At 46.5% G+C, this 25,386-nt stretch overlaps 1 protein-coding gene across 1 annotated transcript; it reads right to left on the reverse strand.

Annotated features, from left to right (window-relative positions):
• Positions 1 to 4,984: 4,984 nt before the first annotated feature.
• HIF1AN (hypoxia inducible factor 1 subunit alpha inhibitor) lies at positions 4,985 to 23,854 on the reverse strand. The gene is made up of 8 exons (XM_036828344.1): positions 23,629 to 23,854; positions 23,088 to 23,338; positions 20,313 to 20,461; positions 17,799 to 17,944; positions 16,893 to 16,999; positions 16,406 to 16,469; positions 16,069 to 16,179; positions 4,985 to 15,217 (listed from the first exon to the last, which is right to left on the reverse strand). Exons 1-8 carry the CDS (start codon positions 23,803 to 23,805, stop codon positions 15,173 to 15,175), a joined length of 1,050 nt encoding a protein of 349 aa, XP_036684239.1. The 5' UTR covers positions 23,806 to 23,854; the 3' UTR covers positions 4,985 to 15,172.
• Between the last annotated feature and the right edge of the window lie 1,532 nt (positions 23,855 to 25,386).

The following is a 25,386-nucleotide window of genomic DNA, read 5'->3' on the forward strand; positions in this document are numbered from 1 at the left end:
CAAGCCTCAACCCTCACCGTCCCTACTGTGAGCCCAACCCTGAGCTTCTTTCCTCTGTCTTCCACCTCGCCCCTCCCGCCACAGCCACACCCCTCTGTCCTTCTCACTTACTCTACCCCGACAGTGGTCCCAGCCCTCTAACCAAGCTGGTCTCTCTACTGTCCTCCAAACCTCAGATGGATTCAGGCCTCTATAGCTTTGCTCCCCTGCAGACAGACGAAGACGCCTCACCCTCTCATTCCAGTGTTTTTTGTTTCCTTCATTTTCATAAAATCATAGTCAGAACAAAAGTAACTAAAAATAAATTCTACCCATTTCAAGGTGCAGCTCCAGCTGCCCTGCTCTAGGGAGCCTTCTGTAGGTGCTCACCTACCTCTGACCTCCCTAGGTGTTTACTGGCAGAACCCATAAACCCCTACGTGACTCTACTGAGTCTCCCTTTTCCCTAGGTAATGTATGAGTCTTGTCTCCCACACCAGGCTCTGGGATCCCCAAAGGCTTAGAAAGCAGGGTGTCCTCACAAGGTCCTCCCCAGAACCAAACTGAGGGAGACTGCATCAGATGGCACCTAAGTTCTCTTCCAATTCCAGTGTTCAAGGATTTGAAATTTGAGGATTCTTTCTAGAATGTTCCTCCGGGAAGATCTTCAGAGTTTCTGGAAGGTATTTTCAGTTAGCAGACATCCACATGCTCATGCTCATGAGCTGACGACAAGAGTGCCCGCTTTTGGAGAGTTGAGCCCCAAGAGAAACCAGGTAGGTCAAACGTTATTTTGTATGTGAAGGTAGGGGAGAGGAGTCCTGGAAGCTGACTCCCTCTCCTCAAGTCAGTGAGGAAATCCAGAAAAGGACTTTTTAAAATCTCAGTGCATAAGTTTGCCTTCCCCTCCTCATTCACACACACTCTCTCTCTCTGTCTCTCTCTCTCTCACACACACACACACACACACACTCTTCACCTATACCCTCTGGGACCAGGAAAGTTCCCCCAGAAGCTTAAGGAGCATCCCCCCTCCCCTCTTACACCAAAAAAGAGAATAGTCAGAAGCATGGGCTCAATGTCTCGCCACAAAACACAAAGCATGGCTGCCCCCGTGGGGCTTCACTGAGCATCGCAGTCTCCACCACTTCATCTTCATGGCCCCATCATGATATAACAAACCTTCACCTCCGGCCCCTCAAGAAAACGCCAGTGTACTCCAACCCATCCTCTCAGCTCCTTCCCTTCCCAGTACACTCTGCCCCTATTCCCTTCAACAACACATTACACTCAGCACTCCAATACACCAACATACCCCCATCACCCCACCAGTATCCCCATCCCTGGTGCCAGCACCCCGATTCCTTTATGGCCCTCAGTACATCCAACCTCCCCAAGTCTCAAAACATCCATCTTGGGCTTAAATATTGTGTCCCCATCTCCAGACCCACTCTCCTCCTCCGAACATCCTGGCTAGAGTTACCTGGAGAGCAAGCCTGTGTACTCTTGATCGCCACACTGTCCTTCTTGTGTGCTCTGAGAAACAGAACTGACGCATACTAGGTAGTCTTGTATGTCCTAGGTCAGTTTCTCAAAATGTGGTCAGAAGGCCATGGACATCAGAATCACCTGGGGAGCTGGTTAAAAAAGATTCCTGAGCTCCATCCAGAACTACTAAATGACTGGTGGTGGAGCCACAAATCTGCACTTTCTACAAGCTCCTCTGGTATTCGGGTTGGTCCATGACCCCACAGAAATGGAGCTCTCGGTGCCAGGGAACCCTCCTGCCATAGGAGCAGCCCTCTGCACCCTGGGCTCCGTGCCAGGGCAGACGAGGCCACGTGCACAGCAGCTCAGGCAGGAATGCTTGGCTGTAATAGGAGACACACCTGAATTCCATGTGTGTTTGTGCTGCGAGTCTTCTTGCCACCCAGGAGTCCCAGGCCAACCGCACCTAAGCCGAGTGGCCCCGTGGGCTCCCTGCAGTGGGGAGTGTGAGAAGTGCAGCCGAGGCCTGGCCGTCCACTGGGCTCCTGCTGTTGACTCAGGATCCCCACATGGAGTGAGAGCGCCACACTGTGACCGAAGTGGGGACTACGTGTCCTGAGGGAGGGTGCTGGGGAGGTGGTGCTTGAGGTCCAAATTTGCAGATTCCTTCCTACCACACTGCCCCATTTTTCTACCCACTCCCACACTGATCCCCCATCCTAGACCCCTTCTCAGTAACCCCTAATCGCCCAACTTCAGGAAATCCTGGGATGAAATTCACAGGCCAATGCCTCTGGGTACCCACAGGAAGTGAGGCGAAGTAGGTCCCCCTATTTTCTCCCAAGTACCAGAAGAGTGCTCCAGATACAACAACAGGTCTTTGCCTGGGGTCACTCCTGCCCTTCATCCCAGAACCTCAGCACCATAGAATTTCTGGAAAGTTTCTGGCAGTATTCCCGCCTAATGCCATGCTGGCTGCTTGTCCAAAATATTTTCTCATTTGTCACTGACCTCCTTGAAAAAATGGACCTCAGAATGGACCCAGTATTCCAGAGGTGGCCTGACAATCTCAGAAAGCAGTGGGAGTGGGTAGGTTCCTCCCTTGATCTGGCTGCTCCTTTTCGGTTAATGCAATTTGTGATTGTATTAGAGGTTTTAGCAGTCGCATCACACAGTTGACTCATATTGAGCTTGCAGTCAACTAAACCCCCAGGTCTTTTCTTCATGAACCGCTGTCAAGCTTGGCCCGCCCCCCCCACCCAGTATTTATGTCATTGATTTTGTTTTAACCTAAGTGCAGGACTCTACATTTATCCCTGTTAAATTTAATCTTGTTGGTTCCAGCCCAGTGTTCCAGCCTGTTGAAATCGTTCTGAATCCTGACTCTTTCATGCAAAGTATTAGCTGCCCCTCCCACCTCTATCACCTGCAAACTTGATGAGCCTGCTGCCTCAGTCAGTTGTCAATAAAAATGTCAGACAAGACACAGGCCCAGACTGAGCCCTAAAACATACTACTGGAGACTTTCCTCTAGTATAGGCTGACGTGGATCCATTAATTAACTCTCACTGGGTCTGGTTTTCACCAAGCTTCATGACCATTTGGTTCAGATGTTTCTACTGTGTCTACAGATACTGTGAGAGGCTGTTGGCTGCACTGCTGGAAATTTCTCCTGCCCCAGGCTGTGGCCCCAACATCATGGCCGTACCCTCTTTCTACTCTCCAAACCTCCAGAATCATTTACTTAACCCCCACTCTAGGGGATTACAGACTTCCAACAGTGCCCACTCCTACATCTCTTGAGGTGTTAAGATGTTTCTGAGCTTCAGAATCTCCCTGGGAGTCACCAACTATTGCTATTTCCTATCCTATCACCCTGTGCCTCCTCTGAGACCTTATTCTCACACTTGAATTCTCTCTCCTGCTGCCTTCTCCTCTGCCTACAACTATGCTCAGTTGCCTCCCTCACCTAAAAAGCCTTCTACTGGTTGCCTCCTTAAACTGTGATTGGCTTCTGCCTCCATGCTTCTCTTGAAAATGCAAACACTTCCAACCTCACCTCCCATGTCTCCTGAACCTTCAACAATCTTCCATCCCTCAGCTGAGTAACCACACTGCCCAGAGAGTGAGCAGTGATGGTGGAGATGCGGCTGGGATTTGGGAGTCTGAGTCAGAAGATTCAAAACCAAGCCTGACAGACCAGGTATAATCAGGTACGGGAGCTTCATAAAGCAGAGCCTGGGGGCCCTCACACACCAGAGTGAGGCTGTGGTCAAATTACGAAGGGAAGCAGGAAGTTCACAGGAACTGAGACATGAGGTCAGAGCCCAGGCAAAGTGTCTGGGCAAGAGAATCTCTGGAACCAGTGTGGTTATAGACAACAGCAGCAAACACAGAGAAGTCTGAGCCTGGGAACATCTTGCGTATTTCCTCTAGGGGCTGAAACCAGCCCTGGGGCCAGGTGGCTGGGAAAAGACAGCCTGGACAGAGGGGATGATGAGAATAGAGAGGAGGGCAGGGACTGCACTTTTCCTGAGCCCTTCCCCCAGCTATCAATCTGCTGTTAGGAACCTCAGAAAACCTCTAGTTCAGGGGTCACGTGCAAAAACGTGGGCCAGACAGGTCACAGAGGTGAGATAAACCAGGTATTAGGTACCAAAATGAAGAGTGATGACTGTGGCAAATGGGAAGGACATGCCCAAAGTGGTGGCAGCTACTCAGCTCTGGCCAACTGCTGCCCTATGGGACATGGGATCTTACTGTTGCCAGATCTTCTACTTTTCCAGAGAAGCCAAAAGCTTTTTTTATTTGATTTTTTTTGGCTGCGTTGGGTCTTCGTTGCTGCGTGAGGGCTTTCTCTAGTTGCGGCGAGCGGGGGCTACTCTTCGTTTCGGTGCGCGGGCTTCTCATTGCGGTGACTTCTCTTGTTACGGAGCACGGGCTCTAGGCGCGCGGGCTTCAGTAGTTGTGGCACGCGGGCTCAGGAGTTGTGGCTCGCGGGCTCTAGAGCACAGGCTCAATAGTTGTGGCACATGGGCTTAGTTGCTCCGCGACATGTGGGATCTTCCCGGGCCAGGGCTTGAACCCGTGTCCCCTGCACTGGCAGGCCGATTCTTAACCACTGCACCACCAGGGAAGCCCCAAGCTTCTGTTTTTAAATTAAAGTTTATCATAAATGTTGCCAACCAATTTAAAAAAGTTTTAAAAACCATGTCTGTAGCTATGATTTGACCCACGGTGGCCATCTTAACTGCTGCCAGTGCCTGGAGAGCGACTGGTACCCAGAGAGGCTGAGTGACTGGGTCTGTGGTAATACTATGTGCAGAGTTTCCCTGGGACGTGTTTGATATCCATGAGGGACACTTTTGTGTGTAGAAATAACTATCCAGAAATTACTTTGGTTTTAAGAATTATATTCAGTTTTCGAAGTTACATATTCAAAATCCTAGTTCTTGTCTAAGCTGTTAAGTTCAGCTTACAAACCTTATTATTTTGTTTATAAAACAAAGGAGTAATGTGAGGTTAATATATTTTATTTCTTAAGTACTTCATTTATCTGACTAAAACAAACTTTCCCAAGTACTTAATTATTATATCGCCAATAGATTATGTTCATAAATACAGCAAATCTCAAATCATTTTAAATGTTCCAAAACAATATAGAGACTTGGCGAGATTTCGACTTAAAATTCAAGTCTAAATAAATTATTCAACACTCTTTAGTTGGTATTACAAGGTAAACCTATCAAACTAAAAGGCAAATTCTCCTCCATATGTTAAGGATTTAAAAACAAACTGCATAGATTCCTTCGAGCAAATATAGTAGTGCTGCAGGTTCCATGTTCTTAAACATGCCTATCCTTCATTATAAGTTCTCCAGAGTTAAAAGATGCTTACCTATCAAGGAAACAATTGATGCTGCACATACATTTTGGAGGTTGCCTTCTCAGATGGTTGAGATGGTAAAACAACCAGAAACACTGATTGGGCTACTGACTGGATTCTAAGAAGGGACTCATAAATTCCTATTTGTTGTCTCTGAAATCTCTATCATGGGGTCTCCATTACCTAAGAAGGTGGTCACCCAGCTCACATCCCTGAGTTTGATGCGCTTCAATACCCAACTGCATTTTCTCAGGCATCTTGAACCCCACCTAGGCTGTCAGATACCTTGATTAGGTTGTGCATTTCCTTGACTCTGAAAACACTTAAAAAGTCTTTCCATCTTGAAGATTTCTGCTTTCTTTTTATATTCTTCCTTTCTGGGAGGACCACAACTCTGAGGTATTAAGATGACAGCTGGCTGAATGCAGGACTTCTCTCACAACTTTGATTTGTAGTCACAATTCCTAAGGTTCCCCTGGCAGGACTCTGATCTCATCCATAGCTCACTGTCCTGTCCTCCACTCCACACAACCCCTCGACTGGCTTTTCCCTCTAGCACTCGGCACCCACCTTCTTTCTTCAAACTCACCTCTCGACATCACGCGTTCTTCACTCACCCCCACACCAACTAGATGACCAAAGGACCCCTACTCCAGCTCCAACATAGTAGAGTCCTGCCACCTTCTCCCATGATTCTTCCTCACTCACACTCACACTCCTTAGGACAACCGATCTCACCCTAGACAAGAAGGGAATTCCAATATTACTTGTTCACACCAAGGCGTGGACAACTGAGTCCCTTTTAAGCTGGGTAAACTAGCTGCTTCCTAAAGGGAAAAGAAATGAAAGAAAGGGAACTAATATTTATTGGGCACTTACTAGGGAGGCACTAGGCACTGAGATGTTTCACTTGAGCTGTCTCATTCATTCCCAATAGCCACTCGAAGGGGCCTGTTAAGAAAGCAAAGTTCAGAGACTGTAAGTAATCTGACCATCTCAGCATTGGGAATGGTGAAAACAAGATTCAAACCTAATCCATGGGACTCCAAAACTTATGCCCTTTCTCAGCACACTGCTTTTCCTTCTTAAACCAAAACAAAATCCTGACCAAATATTGGCACAGTGAAAGACAGTGTTTTGGTGGGAAATGCTGCTTTACTGTTTCCTGCTGGAAATGTGGGAGGCTCTTATCTGTGAATTCCTGCAATTCTATGACCCACCCACTCTGGGAAAGCTCTCCTAAACCACCACCCAACAAGTATTATATAGCGCTCAATTTAGACAGCATTTTCACGTATGTTGTCCCATCAGCCCTGTAAGGGAGGCGGTGATAGTACTGACCACTTTTAAAGATGAGGGGACTGAAGCATGGAGACAAATGTGCCCAAAGTCACCCAGCCTGAAAAACGGACATCTAAGATTCACATAGGGGTTCATGGCCCCTGAACCTTGTGTCCTTTCCACTTAGACACACCATGTCCCCCCCAGACACCCTCCTGCCCTATTTCCTTCATTCTGGGGATCAGATGGTAACCCAGAGCCTAGGTCTCTGTTTCTGCTCCTTAAGACCCCATCCTAGCAAGACCACCTTTTTCCCCATATCTGCCTTTCAGACTTTCAGTCTCTTCCACAACCTGGTGATCTCTTCCATTTTGCTTCCCCACCCCAAGTCATCTCTTCTGTGATTCCACTTCAAGTGTCATTATCTTGAGAGTCAGAGTAGGATCAAAAAAGCCCAGCTCTCCAAGCACTAACTAGACACTGGGTCTTCATAATAAACCGTTTCCTGAGTGCCCATACTGAATTGAGTGTTTTAAAAACATCATCACAAACGCTCATAACAATATTGCAAGCCATGCGCTATTTTCCACCCCTCATAGCTGAAGTGGCGGAGGCACAGACTTAACCTAGGTTAACAGGTTATAGTTAGGAAGCAGCCAATAGGGATTCAAACCCAGGAGTCACATCCGATTCTCCATTCTTGTCAAATCATCACGTAAACCCTTGTAAGAACAATGACTATACTGACTGTAAAATGGGTGGGGTTTTGCTCACAGTCAAAAGCTCACTATTCAAAAACTTGGAGGGAAACTTCACAAGCCTGTGGCCCTGCTGCCTCTAGACTAGCGTGGTGGCCTCTGTGCCCATCTCCTTGTCTCCTGTGTCCCTGCCTGCTGTGCCTCCTTCACACCTGTTGTGCCACCAACTCACACTTCCAGTGCTTCTTATTCCCTTGGTGACAGCAGGTCTGAGGTCTTCTATTTTCACTGACAGTGTTTCAGGTATTTTTAATATTATAAAAAATAAATTTTAGATCATTCCTCAGCGATGGCAGCATAGTAGATTAGAGTCCTTGTGAGTTGAAGGTCACTGAGAAGGGGTAGGGAATGGTAGCAGGAGCAAGAAATTTATGCTATCTCTGCTCTGCTCACGACCTGACAACTAGACTTGCTCTGGGAGTAGACGCAGGACCTTTGTCAGAAAGCTACATGGAAGAGAAGTAAAGGCTTCAAAAGAGACAAGGCTGCGGCCATTAGAAGCCAATGACAATCGAGCCTCTGCTATGGAACAGTCACCCTGCTGAGCCTTTCTTTATATACCTTATTTCACGTAACCCTGACAAGGTAGATAATGTTATCCTCATACATATGAAGTTGAATTTCAGGTAGTTTGTCATTTGCCCAAGGTCACATAGGATGACAGATCTAGGATTCAAAGCCAAATATGCGAAGTCCTCATTTTCAACCACTACCCTATATTGCACCATACACTATACATTCAAGAGCTTGTATACAGAGATAAGAAGCAGAGCTTCCCTGAAGGGCAGGATTGACCTCAATGACCAAGTAAGTTTTAAGCAAACTGAATAAAACACAGCAACATTTTCTGTGGCCAGAAGGCTTCCAAGGCACAGAGCGAAAGAAACCAGAAGTGGAGAGGTGACTGCAAAGTGACTACAGAATGGCCTGAAGCCCAGAGATGGCTTGGCACCAGCTAGAGAGAGATCTTCTTCATCCATGGGGCTGGAGACCAGGGTCAGACCCAAGAGGATATGAGTGGCTAGAGGGGCGCTGCAGAGAGGCGTGGCTCATAGTGGGGAGGAGGGGAGTGGCTGGGAGTGGGGGAAGAACCTAAGAGATCAGCGGGATATCAGTGTGGAAGAGGCTGAGAATTCCAGGCAGCCAGAGTACATCTCGGGCTGATGTCTAAGTAACTGGATCCAGCATCTCTTCCAAGTAGGGTGGCAGGGTGAAATTCCAGAGGCCAGAATGAAGTCTTTTGCGGAAGCAGTCAGGAAAAGGGTTACAACTGAGCAAGTCCAATCCATCTGCACTCCAGGACAAACCTGGGCTGACAATCAAAATGATTTTCAAATGTTTCTGTAGCTAACCAAAGGGTTTTCTTCTTTTGGGGGTCCACTGTCTGGCTCTTTCCTACGAGTGATTCTTAAAACCCTTAAACATGGAGGAACAGAGTGTTTGCTTTGGGACTGGAAGAGAGAAGCCAGAGAAGAAACATGCCTTTTACTCCTTCCCAACCCCTGGTTATCTTGCAGATATCACCTTAGACTATGTGACTTCTTGCAAGAAGCCTACTGTGAACACCGGAGCTTGTCAGGTGCTTCTCCTCTGCAGACCTGTAACACTGCCTGCTTGACGCCCCCGATGAACTGAGAGCACATGGGTAGAGACTAGCACTGGGCCTGAAACAAATGCTCCAGGGGCTCCACAGATGGTAGCTATTGAGACTCCAGTCTTATATTTTTCTGAATTCTCTTCAGAATGCCCCTCTGTCCTAAAATAATCTTAACACATATGAAACTTAAATACATGGAAGGGCATGCAATAAAACGGAAACAAGCGGGCCTGATTTGACTGCTGTGGTGTTTCATGGTATGAGGTTGGCAACAGCTTCTCCAGGTGTAACGGGAACTCACCCAGCTGCCCTCACCCCTCACGCAGCGTAAGGAGACCTCACACCTGACAGCTTCTCACGCCGGCCCTGGGCCGATGAGAGCGGTAAAGTCTGGCTGACCAAGTAGAAGGCATCAGACTCTTCCCTGTTTCCCTCCCTCTAGGGTGGATTTAGATACCAAGGCTCTTCTGTCTGTCCCCATCTCAATATGAGTTTCTCCAGCATAATTTCCTTATTCTTCCTTATGCTCTTGAGAGGAAAGGAATCACTGAAATCAAGTTTCTGAATAAGTCACAAAATAAATATAACCACTACCACAGCCATTTATTAAGTGTTTGCCAGGCACTGTGGTAAAGCTTTACAAACATTGTTTTGATCAGTCCATCAGCCCTGAGGTAGATATTTTCAACACCCACCTTCCCCTATACACATATCATTATAGTTGAGGAAACTTGAGGCTCAGAAAGGTCAAGTCAATCAACAAGGTCAAGCCCAGCTGATAAGTAGCAAAGCTAGAAATCTGAACCAAATACATCTGACTCCCAAATCCATGTTTTTATACACTATACTAGATTGTTAGGTTGTTTCTCATTGGAAGTTAAAGGACACATGCTCCTTCCCAAAATATCACCTGAAGACTATATTTCAGGTGGGGAAGAAGGCAAGGCCCAATTTTTTAAAAAATGTCTTTAATCAGCTACTGTACTAAACATCTGGAGGAGTGAAGTGACAGTCTGGGTATATAAGCTGACCACTGGGCCCCTGTCTCCTGCTACCCCAGCTTCCAGGGCCTTTCTCATCGAAGACCTCCACTCCTGACACATGACTACTCAATATGCTATTTCCCTTCCAGCAAACACTGAAACAAAGAAGTCAGCCAAATTTGGTGACTCAGAGCATCACCAAAGACACCTGAGCGAAATTAGCAGACATTCCCAAAACACCCACCATCCCTGAACTGCTGGACCCTAAGGCACACAGATGCATGTATGTGGAAACACAAACTTCAGTTCTTCCCTCCAGGCTTGCCAGGCCCAGCTCCACTCCTGGGGAGTCTCCTGTTCAATCTCCCCTCACTGGTTCTCCACTGCCCATGATTCTCTAGGTTCCCTCCTCTCACCCATCTCCGGAGGCCTCACAAACCACAGACCCCTGGTCCTCAAGGTTGCCAGTGTCTGAGGCTTTGTCCCCCAGAAATGCACCAAAAGTGCTCAGCAGGGCTCCGCTGAAGATTCTAAGTCCTATGAAGATTAAACAGAACTGGCTGAAGACTAGCAGAAAGGGCTCCCAGAGTTGAGAAAAGCTAAACCAGGACGTACAGAAGTGACAAAGGAATGGCAAGAGAACAGAGCAGACACAGAACAAATGGACTAACCGTGGGTAAACGAATTATTGCAGATCAGAAAAGGAACATGAAGGGATCCTAGAGAAAGTCAATCCAAACACCTGCAGCCAGAGAGCTTCTGAGAAAGCAACTGTTTTAGAAAAAGGACCTTGGTGAAGAGGCTGCTGAAGAGCCTAGGCAGGGAGAGTATAAGTAAGAGAAACTGGGGGCACTCTGGAAAAGGAAGCTGGAACATCTCTTTAGAGCAGGCAGTTTGAGAGGATACCAGAGAAGTAGGCAGGGACTGGGGGGCAAGAACTGGAGGTTCTGGAAAAAGGGAAGATGACATGGGCAGAAAGGCCAGGGCCTCTGGAAGCCCATGAGCACTTCTTAGGAGCATCCCAGTATCCACCCTGTTTGGGTAAAACTGGTCCCTGAGGGCCACTCTCTGCAGCCCTACTAAACCCTGCAATGGACTTTGAAGGGTAGACAAACCAGAGGTAGGAAAGTTACCAAGGGGAGAGACACAGCCCTATCCATGGGAAGTTCACATTCTGACGAGACAACCAACCACCACCATCACCCCTGCCTCCAATCCTTGAGGGAGCCACTGATCTAAGGAACCCACCAACATATAAGCCACAAAACTGAGAAACAAATAACAACTGGTGCAAATCCTGTCCACGATGTTTGAAGAGACAGAGAGATGAGAGATGAGGGGACACGGAGACGTGAGAAGATCCAAGTTGGGACTCTCCACACGTTAACACTCAGCCTGTTAGTTCATCTCATCACCTGCTCACACATCTGGGCAGGGGTCTCCGTGCCTTCCACATAACTACAGCTGCAATGACGTGTGAGGGGGGAGGGACAGAATCATCCTTGCTGGGAGCCTAGGATGAAGAGTCCTCCCTGGGGAGCCCAGGGCCTGAGAGGAGCCTGGAGGCTGAGGTTTGCTATCTACTGATCTTCCTCCTCTCTCAACAGTCTCTAACCTTGTCCTCATAGGGGGCACCACACATGGCTTCATAACCTCTGGGTGTTTCATGTGGTTTCCTCTCCAACTAAGCAGAGGCTCCTGGAGGATAAAAGAGCAGGTTTTCTCCACACCCTGCAGTGCAGGAATGTAACAAATACATGTCACAGGTGGGGTATCTGGAGTGTTGATTACAAAAACATTTTCCACAAACAGCATACACATGTCAAAACCATTCTATTTGCTATTCTTTGCCCTATCACTTGCATTTGACACCCTTTGTTGGCTCATGCCTCTAGATGTCTGTTCCTGTATCCACCTCAGCCTGGGGACTGGGCCCACCTAGACTTTGCTAAGAAAATACCAGCTCAGCTTATGGTGGGAACAGTGAAAGTGTATATGGCCCAAGAGTCTCTGCGGGGGCAGAAGGAGGGTCTCCTCATGTTGGGTTGGCCCACTGATAAGGATCCTTCCCCTGTCTCCTAACAGATTCAGATTAATGATCGCTCATTCCTAATTGTCAAATTTCTTTTCCTTCATCCTGTGTCTAATCACCAGTGACAGAAACCATTACGCAAATGAGAGCAGACGACTTCCCCCAACTGTTCGCGTTGGTAAAAACCTTGTAATTTAGAGCTCTGATTTGTAGGGGAAGCTGGTCTCCCCCAGGCATCCTGGGCATCTGCTCAACTGATGCCCAGAACAGCCCCTCCTCCACCCCCCAAACTTCAACCCCCCAACAAATATTTGACTTCACAAAAGAGTAGTTTCCTCTGTACCTGCTGGTGTAAAAATAGGATCTTGCAACATGGCTGACCCTCATACAGGCCCAAACACCCATCTTCCCCTCATGTGTCTGCCCTCACACTGCCAGCTAGGAGAGAGTAAGCAACAGGGCAGAAACGTCCTACTCTGCTACGAGTAGAATTTGAGCCTGAACAGCCCTAACCTAGGTACGTGAAGGGAAGAGCCTCAGTCTCTTCATTGGGGGAAACGGAAGCAGCAGAACATGAATCAAAGTTCTTAGTGAATATCTAGATCTAGATCTTCAATTCTACAGATGCAGAAGCATGCTGGGAAAAGTTATGGGACCTATTCAAGGACACACAAGTAACCAGTGGGATCTAGAACTGTTTCCCTGTAACTTCTTCCAGAACTCTTAACTCATAATATGGCTTCCTGGCAGTTTTCCCAAGAAGTCTTTAGCTGGAGCCCAGAAGAGCTTTCACCCTGAGCTGTATCTTCTGTATCCTTTTGGGCTAAGCCTGTCTGTACTAGACACTGCCTGCTGCCGGTAGTCCAAAGGAGGTACAGTAGGAGAATCAATGTAGTTTGGTGGAAAAGAACAGCAGGGGGTTTGCAGCCAAACAGTACTAGGTTTGAATCCTGATTGCCACTAACTGCTTATTCTTGAACTGTAAAATGAGAATACCTACCTTGCACTAAAAGCACTAGGCACACATTAGGTGTCTAATAATCAGGGATCACTATTGGACATGAACCCAGAGACATTACCCAAGGATCAGGACCCAACCTGTGAAGGTCCCTCCCCCTCATGCAGACCTGGGTCGGCACAGCACCCAGAGAGGAGCAGCTGAGAGACCACGCCTCCCTGCTGCACATCACCCACACCTTTGAGGAATGAGCAAGGGATGCAGCAGAGCTGCTGAGAAGGAAAATAATGTGCTATATTTCAAAGTGTCTTTGTGGTCAATTTATCTTCTGTCTGCCTTGTTTTCTTTGCTGTGTTCCTCTTTCCCAAAAGAGATGGAGGGATGGAGATCACTGCAATCACATTTTCCAGCATTGGCTATATTTGAAAGAACTACACTTGAGAAGGTACCATGTTTGAACACCCACACTGCATCAGAGAACCCCAGAATGGGGTACTAAAAATAAACACCCCTCCCCAAAATACACACAAGTGCGCTCACGCACACACACACATATGCATCCTCTCAGTCCATCAGTGCACTGTAACTGTGAACTGAGCTCTGGGGGTGAGAGCCATAGCTCAGACACTGGAAGTAAACCTTTGGCAAAAAAAAAAAAAAAAAAAAAAGGAAATAATGAACCCAGAGACTTCCAACTCCTTTTTCCTTCCAGAGAGAAGGGGCGTGGAGATGGGAGTGGAGGTGAGCAGACGCAGGGCCACCACACTGCCCAATCCCAGGGGCCCCACTTCCATTATACAGGTGTGAATGACGGCCCTTCGAGTTGTGCAGTGCACAGCTGCCCAGCTGTAAGCTGCAGCCCTGAGAGGGGTTCCAATGAAAAGCTATGAACAGAAAAGGAAATTCCTCTCCATGCTCCACCAGTTGCCCTGACTTCTGAGGGTGTTTGTGGAACATTACAGTGGGGTCTGGCAGAGGCGCTGGCTTTAAGAGGCAAGGCTACATTTTTGCCCTTGCCATGAGGTGGATGACATGTGGTGAGTTAGCTGCCTAGGCTTGACCCCATTTTGTCTCCTGAGCCAAGAAGCTCCGCAGACACAGAGGACGTGGCCTGGGCAGGGAGGGTCATCGGACCTGGAGGCTCTAGCCAGTCAGCCTCAGGCAGGTTGCAGTGAGGCCTGACCAACATCCAATGGCTAAAAATGAGTTTAAAAGCTTTAGACCAGGTCAGGCAGCACTGCCTTGGGGCTCCCGCTGTATGTCCCACTGGACAAGGTTAAGCAGTAGAAACTTGGTAAGCAGAGAGGCAGGCCAGTGTGGACACACATGCACGCACACAGGCACAAACATCCACAAACACATCCACACAGAGGCTTGCACCCCTAGAACCTAGAGAAGCCATTGCTAGGATGACTCCCCTGGCACCCAGGACAGAGAACAAGAGCTGGTGCTGAAAGAAAGAAGCTGTATGTGTCTGTAATTTGGAAGTTATGCACAATCCTTGGTTCCTGTGTCCCAAGGCTCTTTTCTGTGTATGGCTTGAGCTTGAAGGTTCAAGTTGGAACCCTGTCTAATTTGCTCTCCTAGGAAGCTATTTAGGCTCTCAAAGGCAACCCTCCCCACTCTCCCTCTCCCCACTGGAGTCTCAGTAGCCATTCCCAACAGCCTAGAGCCTCACTCTGTGAAAACTGGGAGGGGGCAGACTGACCTCATGGTTAGGATAGCTGTGGCCCTGTAGCCCAGATGCAGTGGGCGTCCAAGAACATCTCCCCTCTCTCAGGCTGAGGCACTGAGGTTGCAGGAGACAGAGCTGAGGGCCAGAGGTGGCATCCTGACCCAGGAGGGAGCAAGGAACAAATACATACACGCGTGTGCAGGCATACACACGCACACACATCCCAAGGTTGACAGACTAACACACAGACATGATGACAACCAGAAGCTGGGGACTCCACACACTGAATGCAGGACTTTAGGGGGCAGAGAGGGAAGGTGCTGGGGCACAGAGGCAAGGGTAAGAAGTCCCTCCGAATGGGAGTGGAGTGCCAACCACCCTGCCTTGCCCCGAACACCTGCCTCCAGGGCCATGGCAAGAGTCCAGTCCATTAAGTGCAGCGTGCAATACTAGCGTTTGGAGTCTCCTGTCCTCATCAATGAAGCGGTGTGGACGGGCTAGCAGTCACCTGGCAGGAGGCCTCGACTCCTGGCAGGCTAGTTGTATCGGCCCTTGATCATTGTGTTCAACAAGGGCCCCACCTGTGAAAAGACATGAGGAGCCAGTCAGAACTGCCTGTCCCCTAGCCCCGGAGCCAGATGAGGTGTGTCTGGAGACATCGATGTCCAGCCAAGGGCAAGGACAAGGCTTCCATTCAATCTTGTAAACCCTCTAACCAACTCTCTTCCTAGCGGTCAACCCAGTATTCTGGAGCACGGCCCTCTCCTCTGGGTCCATCTTGTATTACCTTCCCTCTCACAATACCCTACATTTGTAAGCAGAACCAAACTGACAGACAGAAGGTCAGAGGAGCTAATAATCCCAGACACCCCGAGTGTTTACGTGCATGTTTTGTAAATGTGACTTAAGAATCTTAAGTGACTCTATATCCTGAAAAGATCATTTGTAATCAGGCTGGTGCGATCTCCCAAGCCCACAGGTGCTCTGAATGCTGAGGCTATCCAAAGGACAGAGGTAAGAGCATTACAGATACAAACCTCCCCCATTTACCCAATGGGCCACTGGCACACCTGCGTGGGAAGCAGGTCTCAACATTACCTAGAGCAGTCTTGGCACAGCTGGGAGCGTGTGAGTAGATGCTTTACTGCTCGCTTCCCATTCCAAAAGAATCCCCTCGGGGGTCCCCAGCTGGCACATAAGCCCCATGCGGAACATTACTACTAGCATGGAACAGATTATAATTGATCCGCCAGTCAAGCCCAGCTCTCATCAGAAAACAAGGATTTTCTGAACATACCCATAACCTCTATGAAGAAACAGGACAACAGATACTGAAACAGAAGAGCTACACAGACTGTGACACCAATCCTGACTTTCCCTGGTCACTCTGCCCACTGAGTCACAGGAGTGCCACCTTGGGGCAGCCACATACCTCTTGTGGGTTCCCCAAGGCCTCTCCAAGCATCTTCTCAATGTTTCTCATTATGGCCACTTTCTGATGGGCTTTGAGAGGATATTCAATTCTCTTAGGGGTGGGGGCCCCCTGCAAAGGAAGCAGCAGCTCAGGAAATGTCTTTAGCAGGCTTCAGTGTCACCCATTGTTCCTAGCACCATCCTCCCTTAAGAAACCCAGTTCAACCCCACCCTCTCCAGCTCCCCCAAAGACCTGGGAATCACTTCCAGAGATAGCCAACCTCCCCACCCTGCCCCTAAATAATTTATTACACCTACCTCACCCCACTCCCATCTACGAAAAAAACCATATTCACCTTATACCAGAAGTTCACAGTGATGGTAATCCCCCCATTTAGTAATGACTCTATGTGATGCCACCTGCAAGAAAATAAACAGGCTCCTGTTTGCCACCAATACTTTTCAGAGGGAGGGATCCTCTGAAACTAGGTAGAATCCTGCTAAGGGATATAATGAAGACAGTACCTTCACACTCATCCTATCAAACACACTCTGGGGCTAGAGGCAGTGGTGTTCAGCCTTCAAATACCAAAGAGTCAAGAACAGTTTCTCTAGCCTCAAGCCTCTGGGATCTCTTTGGACTTGAGGAACTGTCATCTTGTCTAGAAACAGTACTGTCATTTCCCCCATGTTCAGTATGCTCATCATCTGGGTATGCCAACCTTCCTGTATATCACATAAGTCCAATCCTGCCACAACTCAAAAGAAGAGACATGGATAAGGTTTTCCAGGGAATGGGAAAGAACGCTCCCTAAAAGCCCCCAGTCCTAGCCCCATCCTCACCAGTACATTGGGATGTAAAGAACATCACCAGGGCCAACCACTGTTTCGTAACCAACCACGTTCTGGAAATTGGGGAACCTCTCGTAGTCAGGATTGTCAAAGTCCACCTGAGAGGTTCAAGAGAAAAAAAAAAAATCAGTCAATCACCAAATTTTTATCAGTAACTTTGGTAGTCAAGAAAGATGCCTTAAAAAAGTCTTTAGAATTTATATCCAGCAGAAGACACAACACACATTAAACATACACAAACTCTCTCAGAGAACGACCTAAGAAGATGGGCATTGCTGAATGTTAAATGATAAAGAATACTAAGCCTCAGTGCTCCTGAGGTCAGAAGCCAATCATCACAGTTTAAAGGTCAGAAAACATACTCATGGCCTGCAGATCTGAGGAATTAGGACTCATTCTTCACCCAAACCTTCAGAAGCTTTTCCCCCAATACATACTCTAACCAGCAAAGATTTCTACACGAGGTAGCTAAGCGGTTTTCTCCTCAAGAAAGGAGAGGCGCTCTCTGGTTGGCCACAAAGTCAACCACACACCTCACTGAGATCCAGAAAAGACATTAAGTGACATATCTCAATTCTATTCACCCTTCTCTTTATCAAAAAGAAGTAGCATCCATGACAAAAGTAAACAATTATTAAATCCAATGGAGACATACACATTTTGTTCCAAGAACTTATAATTCAATCAAACAGAATAACCAGAGTCCACCAGCATCAGTGATGGGGTCTGCCTTAAACATCTGGGGACCACCACAGGGACCTGGAATATATAAACTACATTGTGAAATTGTCCTCTGAGTTTGTCCAAACCTGGCATACCTCCACAGAGAAGGGGAAAGACATGCCAGCCTTGGATCTCAAAGGAGTTCTACACCCTCCTCAGACCACACGAGCTCACCTGGCTCTGTCTGTCACATGGATGATGAACAGGATATGGGTAGAGGCACTCAAACTGATCCGGAGGGAACAAAATGCATCGCTTGTAGCCTTTTATCTGAGCAAAGAAGTTCTGTTGCTCATCATAGTGAGCAGGTGTCACATTTCCTGTAGGAAGACAGACATTTTCTTATTCAGAGCAGTAACTCTATTGCACAGGATGGAACATAGGCCCCAGTGCTGGAGAGAAACCCAGCTTGCCCTCTCAGCAAAGGGTTCCAAATCAAAATTTCAGGCAAAATCAGGGAGACTGTAATTACAACTCTCAGCCAATTAGGTGCTACACTTTTAATGGGTGATAAGTCTAGTAGCAAACATCACTGGCTAAGAGTTCACCATCAATTAGCAAAGTAGACTTTCTTAAATGATGACTGCAGCCCTTACTGGAAGCAACTGCACATCAAAGTGATACAAGTATGGCAAAATAATATAGTCTGTACAGGTACGCCCCGCTTTTCAAAAGTTCGCTTTACGTCACTTTGCGTTTACAAAAGACCTACATTTGTACCTGTTTTTGCTAACCAAAAGAAATCCAAAGAATTTGGATTGGAAATTGGAAATTTGGAAACCAAAGAATCCTTTTCATTTTTATGAAAAAAAAAAAAAAAAAAGCAAAAATATCATTCAGTGTTTGTTTGGCAGCGAGCCATCATAGAGGCAGCAAGCGCAAGCAGTGAGAGTGGCACTGCCAATCTCCTCCCCTGGAAACTACACTCAGCATCTCAGCATCCAGCCAGCATCTCAGTATCAAGCCACCATAGCTCTGAACTGTGTCTGTGAGCATCTGTGCTTTATCTCGATTTACTTTGTGCATCCATTAGCAAGATGTGTCCTAAAGTAATTGCTTCTTTGTTTTACATCATCTTGGCTTATAGAAGGTTTCACAGGAATGCTCTTTTAGACAGCTGAGGGGAACCTGTACTTGTACTCTTCTTGACTATGGCACGAATTCAAGGGCAGCAAAAAAACGAGAGTTAGAAACAACTGAAATGACTGGTATCAGCAATGCATGCATGATCTTCTTTGATGGAGTTAATCAGTCATTTTAAGTTGTACGAATATGTACTTGCTTTGGGTAGCTCTTTTGGAGCTCAAAGATTCTCAACCTCTGCTCCCACTTCATCACACCTGTGGGATTGCAACACTTCTTTAGATCAACACTGGAGCTGCTGATTCTCATCGAGGGAAGCATATCAGATTCCTGAAGAGAGCTGTATACTTTGAATAAGGCAAATTATTTAAAATGCCATCCTGAATTAGTTCTGCCCTAGCGTATGTATGCTCCATCTACTCTTTGTAAGTGGGGCTGCATCTGATGTTTATCCTTTGCACAATCTTTGAGAGATCAAGGGACTTCTGCAGGGAATGGAGTTTAGAAAACATTCCCCAGGTCTGCCTGGGTGGGCCAAGACAGCTGCTTTCCTAAGTGCAGAGATCCATATGCATCCTCAAAGGAGACCTGCTCTTTCATCTCTACCTGAGGGATCTGTTTCCCTGCTCTCTACACCACAGGATAGGAAGGCAACATAAAAATTCAGAGTCAAGTAAACAAGAACTGGCTCCTGGCAGGTCAACCAAGAGTTGCTTTCAAAGGGTCAGGTTAAGGGTCAATTCATAAGTTGCACTGCTGGAAAGTTTTATTAACACTGGCAGCAAAGGACCCAAATCTGAAGAAAGGACAATCAAAGGGGAAGAAGAGACTTCAGAGCCTAGTGGTGAATGACAATAGGTAATTACTCTGCTTCCTTGTTCAACCCAATTTACTCACCATTTACTAAGTACCTACTATGGGCCTGGCACTGAGCAAGTGACAGAAAATAAAAATAAGAATAAGACAATGAACCTGGCTGGTAAGTAGCTCTCTTTCTCCTGATTGGAGTTTAAAGGTTCCTCTTTTTATTTAAAAAAAAAAAAGTATTCATGTATTTGCTTATGTACGTGTAAAATCCACTAGCAGGATACACAAGCAACTAATAACATATGGTGCCTCCAGGGAGGGAAGAAAACTGAGAGGCTGGGAAATAGAAATGGAAGAGAGATTTATCACTACATACCTATTTACACCTTTTGAATTTAACCCCATTAATGTATTATCTGTTCAAACGATAAGGTTCAATTTACATTGGAAAAATGTTTCCCTCTTCTACTGGGATAAAAATCTTCTGAATATAGACAGATCCAATAGAGAACAACAGAATTTTAGAGATCCCTAATATCTGAATATATATACTCACACAGCAGCTGAGGAAGGGAACAGGGAACTTTCTTTTTAGAGTACCTCACATAACATATGTTACCTCGTTTAATCTTCATTGTTAATTATAAGATATTACTGTGTTCATTTTACAAATTAGGAGACTGAGACAAGAAAGTTACGTGACTTGTTGACAGTCATGGAGCGAATAAGTGGTGGGGAAAGGTTCAGAAATCACTTCATATGACCCCAAGCCATGCTGCTTTCTGAAAGATTTCTTACCTTCCATGCCAATAAGCAGCAGGTTAGAGGTCAGCTGCCCCCAGCCACGCTTTCCCTGTTGCTTATTAATCCAGTTCCAGTTAAAACCCAAGAAGTCCATGACAATCTTCCTGCCCACAGTGTCATTGAGTGTTTGCTGCAGATACAACCTATGTTCCCCAAGAAGAAAATCCCATTAGTGCATGTACACACTATCCCTGGCATGGCCTCTCATACCTGGAAATCCAAACCCAAGCCCATACCAACATCTCCCACAAAGAACAGCTGCAGTCATGGGACTCTCACAGAACTGAATCCTTACCTATCCTTCTCTGAGCTCTGTTCAACACCAAATTTTATATTTTAGAGAAGTGATTCTTAACTTTTTCTGGGTCACAGTATGAATCCTTTAAGAATCCAAGGAAGAAAAAAAAAGAATCCAAGCAAGGTTCCCCATAAAAATGTACACATTGAACTTTAATATAATTTCATAGATTTCCTCGAAGCCTATCCACAGACCCTAGAATGATGACTCAGCCTTGTTCCAGAAACTCTCGGGGCACGAGACATCCCCTTTGGCCCTTGATGGCCATTTTGGCAGCTCGTATTATTGTTCACCAAGAGCTAGTTCCCTCCCTGTGAGAGTTATTCTTCCTCACCTCCTTGAAGCAAGGCTTGCTTATATAACTTGCTTTGGCCAATGAGATGTCCACAAAAATGACTGGTGCTGCTTCCAAACTGTAATTTTAAGAACCAGTACACACTACCACATCACTCTCCCTCTGCCACAGCAACTGCAAAGTATCCAATGGCAACTGCTAGAGCAATCTGTGTCCCAAAGAGCAAAAGATGATGTAAGTAGAGTCTCCAGGTGACCTGAGATGGACATGTAGCATGAGTGAAAAATAAACCTTTGTTGCTTCAAGTCGCTGAGCCCTGGACTGAAGCCTAGTTTATCTTAACTGATTCAGCCACCTATCTGTAGCAGCCATCTATAGCTGAAGAAAAATACCTCACTAAGGTTTCCGCAGACCCAGGGCCCCTAACATGCCTGAGGAAGGTAAGAAGTTACTTAATAGATATGAAAAGCCAAACACACTTGATCAAGCCCCAAAAGAAACATTATTTAGGGGGCAAATGTGAAGAAAAAGAAGTAATGGTCCTGAGAGCATTACTTCAAAAGCTCAAAGGTATCCCAGTGCCTGGAATCACAATGTTTGAGGCAACATTAATTAAAAATCTTGATAAGTTGGAAACAGCTACCTGTTTGGGGACATGGAACCCTCAAGACTCGAATGCAACCTTGGAACGTTCCCCACAGATTATGATGTACATATATTCATACAAATATTTCTCAAGTAACTCTGAAAGAGTCAGGAACACTCCCCAAACAGGAATCTAAGCAATTCCTGTGAAACCTTAACAGTAAATCCTCAAAATAGCTCAAAGAGGATCCTAACACCCTTCACCCGAGAATCATAACAAGCTGTACAATTATACAATAGAGGTGGTTGGTGCTAAAGTCAGCTGATAGGGCAAATCTTGCAAATAGTTAAAAATTTTCCTTAAATCACCCATAAAGTACAGACTACACTCATGGTTCAGACTTAGGCAGAATGCTCTCGCTACAGGAAGCAAGAAACTTAAAGTGACTGAGGAACCAGAGAACTCATGTGTCTTATCTCATGCTCATTCCAGTGCATATGTTCAATCAATAGCTTTACACTCCACCAGCATCATTTATATCAATCTCTCTTCTCAACATTGGGTGTATGTGTGTGTGTGCGCATGCACTGTGGTAAATTTGAGGACATTAATGCATGAGATGATTCAACTGAACCAGTCTCTATAAGACATAAAGAACAAATCAACCATAGTTCAGATTGTGAAAACTCTTCCGGTCAAAGTTCCATCATTATGACAACAGCTAAGAGTCAGGAAGCCAAAAAAAAAATAAAAATGTTTCAAATCCTTTCACTCTGCCACATACTGCTAACAGAGTCAGGAAGAGAACTGAGGCTGGAGAGTGAAGAAAAACCCAGGATTGGGCACCAAATGTGAGACGGAGATAGTCATTCACCATCAAGTACTCAGTGACAGCAATTCCCCAGAGGCAATGTTATTTTGTGGGACTGAATGTTGTCTGGGACCTACATAAGAGGCTGCCCTCATAAAGAGAGATAAAGGTAGAGAGAAAGAGTCACTCCCGTGTGTGTATATGTCTTGTGCTTGCTATCATCAATACAACGCAACACATCCATATTCTCCCCACCCTCACCTATACAACTTTTCAGCCTGCACTGCCCCCATTCAAATATTTTAGGACAAAGATTGCAAACCCGTAATCTCAGGAAATCTACTGACAGATATTTTAAATTGGTCTCTTGCAGCATTTCAAAAAATATGAATTAGCTGCCCACATTTAAAAGTCAAAAAGATTTTAAATAAAAATACTGATTTATGGTTTCTCTTGAAAAAAATCAGACTATCTGGCAACCCTGGGACTGCACTCCAAAATGGAAACAAGAGTCAAGTAATGACTTCGCACTTTGAATAAGGCATATGCCTTCAGCTTCATCATAGCTTTCACCCAAACAACTTCACTCACTTCATTCACCTACCTGACTCTGCTAGGCAAGTGTGACTCTCACTTTATGAAGACAACAAACTTGAGAATCACAGTTCAAGTCTAGTCATTCCATCATCCCTCACGCTAGAAAACTCATCCTCAGATAAGTAAAGGAAAAGAAAATAGATGCCCTAGATCCAATGGAAAACCACGACCTGGGAATTTACCTCTCTTCACCTCCTCGCTCCTGTATATCCTGCAGTTTCTCAACAAACTCATGAAATTTCATTTCTTCCCTATTGGACCTCGGCTTAAAGTTCTGGAAATTAGCCATCTTTTTCTCATCATAGTACAAGAACTTGTGGGTGCTGGCACTGTACACAGAGAAGTCTCCGTTGCCAATATTTTCTTGCAGGTATTCAAGGTCCCATTTTAGGGCAGGATACACAAGATTTGTGTCGGTCAGCACCACAGGCTCCTAAGTGGAAAAAACAAATGAAGTCGTCCCAAGGAGCTAGTGGGTTCTTGTCCCCAAATTCCAATACTTCCCAACTTCAAAATTACTTCTCCTGTTAACCAGCACGAACCCCGCAAGTCCCATTTTTCCTCGCTTCCGTCTCCATCTCCCCTTAGGCCCTAGTCCACAACCCGGCCTAGTCCACAACCCCTCCCTTCCATCACCACTCGCCTTTGACCTCTCCTCCCAACCTAGTCCCTTCCCCCATCCCCCACCCCCCACCCCCTCTTCGACGCGGCCCCGCCCCCTACCTCATTCTCGATAAGCTCCTCCGCCCGGGGGTCGCTCTGACTCAGACGCGGGATGGGCCGGGTCGGGAAGGTATAACTGCGCAGTTGGGACTCATCCCAGGCGGGGCCGGGGGCTTCAGCCTCTTCCCGGGGTTCTCCAGAGCCCGAGGCCGCAGCCTCTGCCGCAGTCGCCGCCATCTCCGCCGCTAGGGACGGCCCCACCGGAAGCGGAAGCTCCGCCTATTCCGGGGAAAACACAACGGAAACCATAGAGCTAGGCTGCGAGAGAGCGTTCCAGACACTAAGAACGCGGGGCCGAGCCCTGGGCGAGCGCCTCCTAATGGTAACCTATAGCTCTACACCCTACGCTCCGCTCCCCAAGACCCGGGACTAGACGTTAGTCCCACTGAATAGGGGTGATCATCGGGTTAACCAATTCACAAATTATTGCTGCCTCAGTGTGCCCAGGCCTACACAACAGGCAAAGAAGGAGGCAAGTTTAGTGGGGCATTAAATTTTACACTGACGGATGGGGAGAGACGCAAACTTGACCCACCTAAGGAAGTCAGAAGGAAAAGCAACTGTCCGATAGATAGATGTTGGGTAAAGGTTGCTCCGAAAGCCTCGGCAAAAGATATATGGCAACTTGAATTCTTTCGAAATCAAAGATGGTTTTCTTTTGCTTGGCACCATTTGATTTTTCTGCCTGTGTCACCATCTCACCTACTTAAAGGCATTTTTGTCTATCTTGACCGAATTAGATCAGTGTTTGCTATTGATTGAATGCAGATGTCGTCCAACCATTCTGAACATCCATTCGATTCTCATTTACAAGAGGGCAAGTTGCTGTAAAGTAGTTCTCCCCCAAATTCATATACTGAATAGTATATATCAGTTTTTATTGCTCTTATATATATTTGGGAATGTCTATAATAATGGATTCTACTCCCAAACAGTGATCACCCTAAAACTGCCTGTAAATATGTGCATATTTGTACTGTAAATTATGCAAATCATACTTGTGTAGATAAAATGAACACATATTCATAGGCGAACAATAATGCCCCCCCCCCAATTCTTTTGTTAGGCTAGTGTTCGCTAATTGTGGTTCGGCTTGAAATGTATTTATCCAAGTCCTAGTAAATCTGAGCGAATTCTAGCAAATCTGAGGTGGGTTCAGATGATAGGATTGGTTTTACATTTGTTGGGTTGAGGTGACTGGGACATTCGGATGTAAACACGAGACTGAAACTGAAGAACCAGTTTGGGGGAATTCCCTGGTGGTCCAGTGGTTGGGACTCAGCGCTTTCACCGCCAAGGGCGCGGATTCAGTCCCTGGTCGAGGAACTGGGATCCCGCAAGCCGCGCAGCCAAAATAAAACAACAAAAAAAGAACCAGTTCGGGGCCAATTTGTGTGTTGCACCGTGCATCTAACTGAAGGAGATAACTAATTTGGAAAACAAAACAAGAACAAACAAGACCAAGGGCTGAATTTGAAGAATGATCACGTTTGGGGATGGAAGGAGGAACTGCCAGTGAAGGAGAGGAAAAAGGCAAGCAGTCAGAAAAGAGATTGACAGGCTCCTTTTACTTGTACCGGTCCTGGGGTAGGTGGGTCAGCTGTCCACCTGAGATGCTCAGGTTCTGAGTGCCCGTTATCCCTGGATGCGTCTAAGTCAGCTGAGGTAGAAAAGGGACATAACAATCTGAAATGTCAAAGCAGTGACCTGCTTGTTTTTCTCTCCTTCCCGCTTTCCCTCTCTGCCTCTATCCAACCG

This window comes from Balaenoptera musculus, chromosome 16 (genome assembly GCF_009873245.2).
Source record: "Balaenoptera musculus isolate JJ_BM4_2016_0621 chromosome 16, mBalMus1.pri.v3, whole genome shotgun sequence".
NCBI lineage: Eukaryota > Metazoa > Chordata > Mammalia > Artiodactyla > Balaenopteridae > Balaenoptera > Balaenoptera musculus.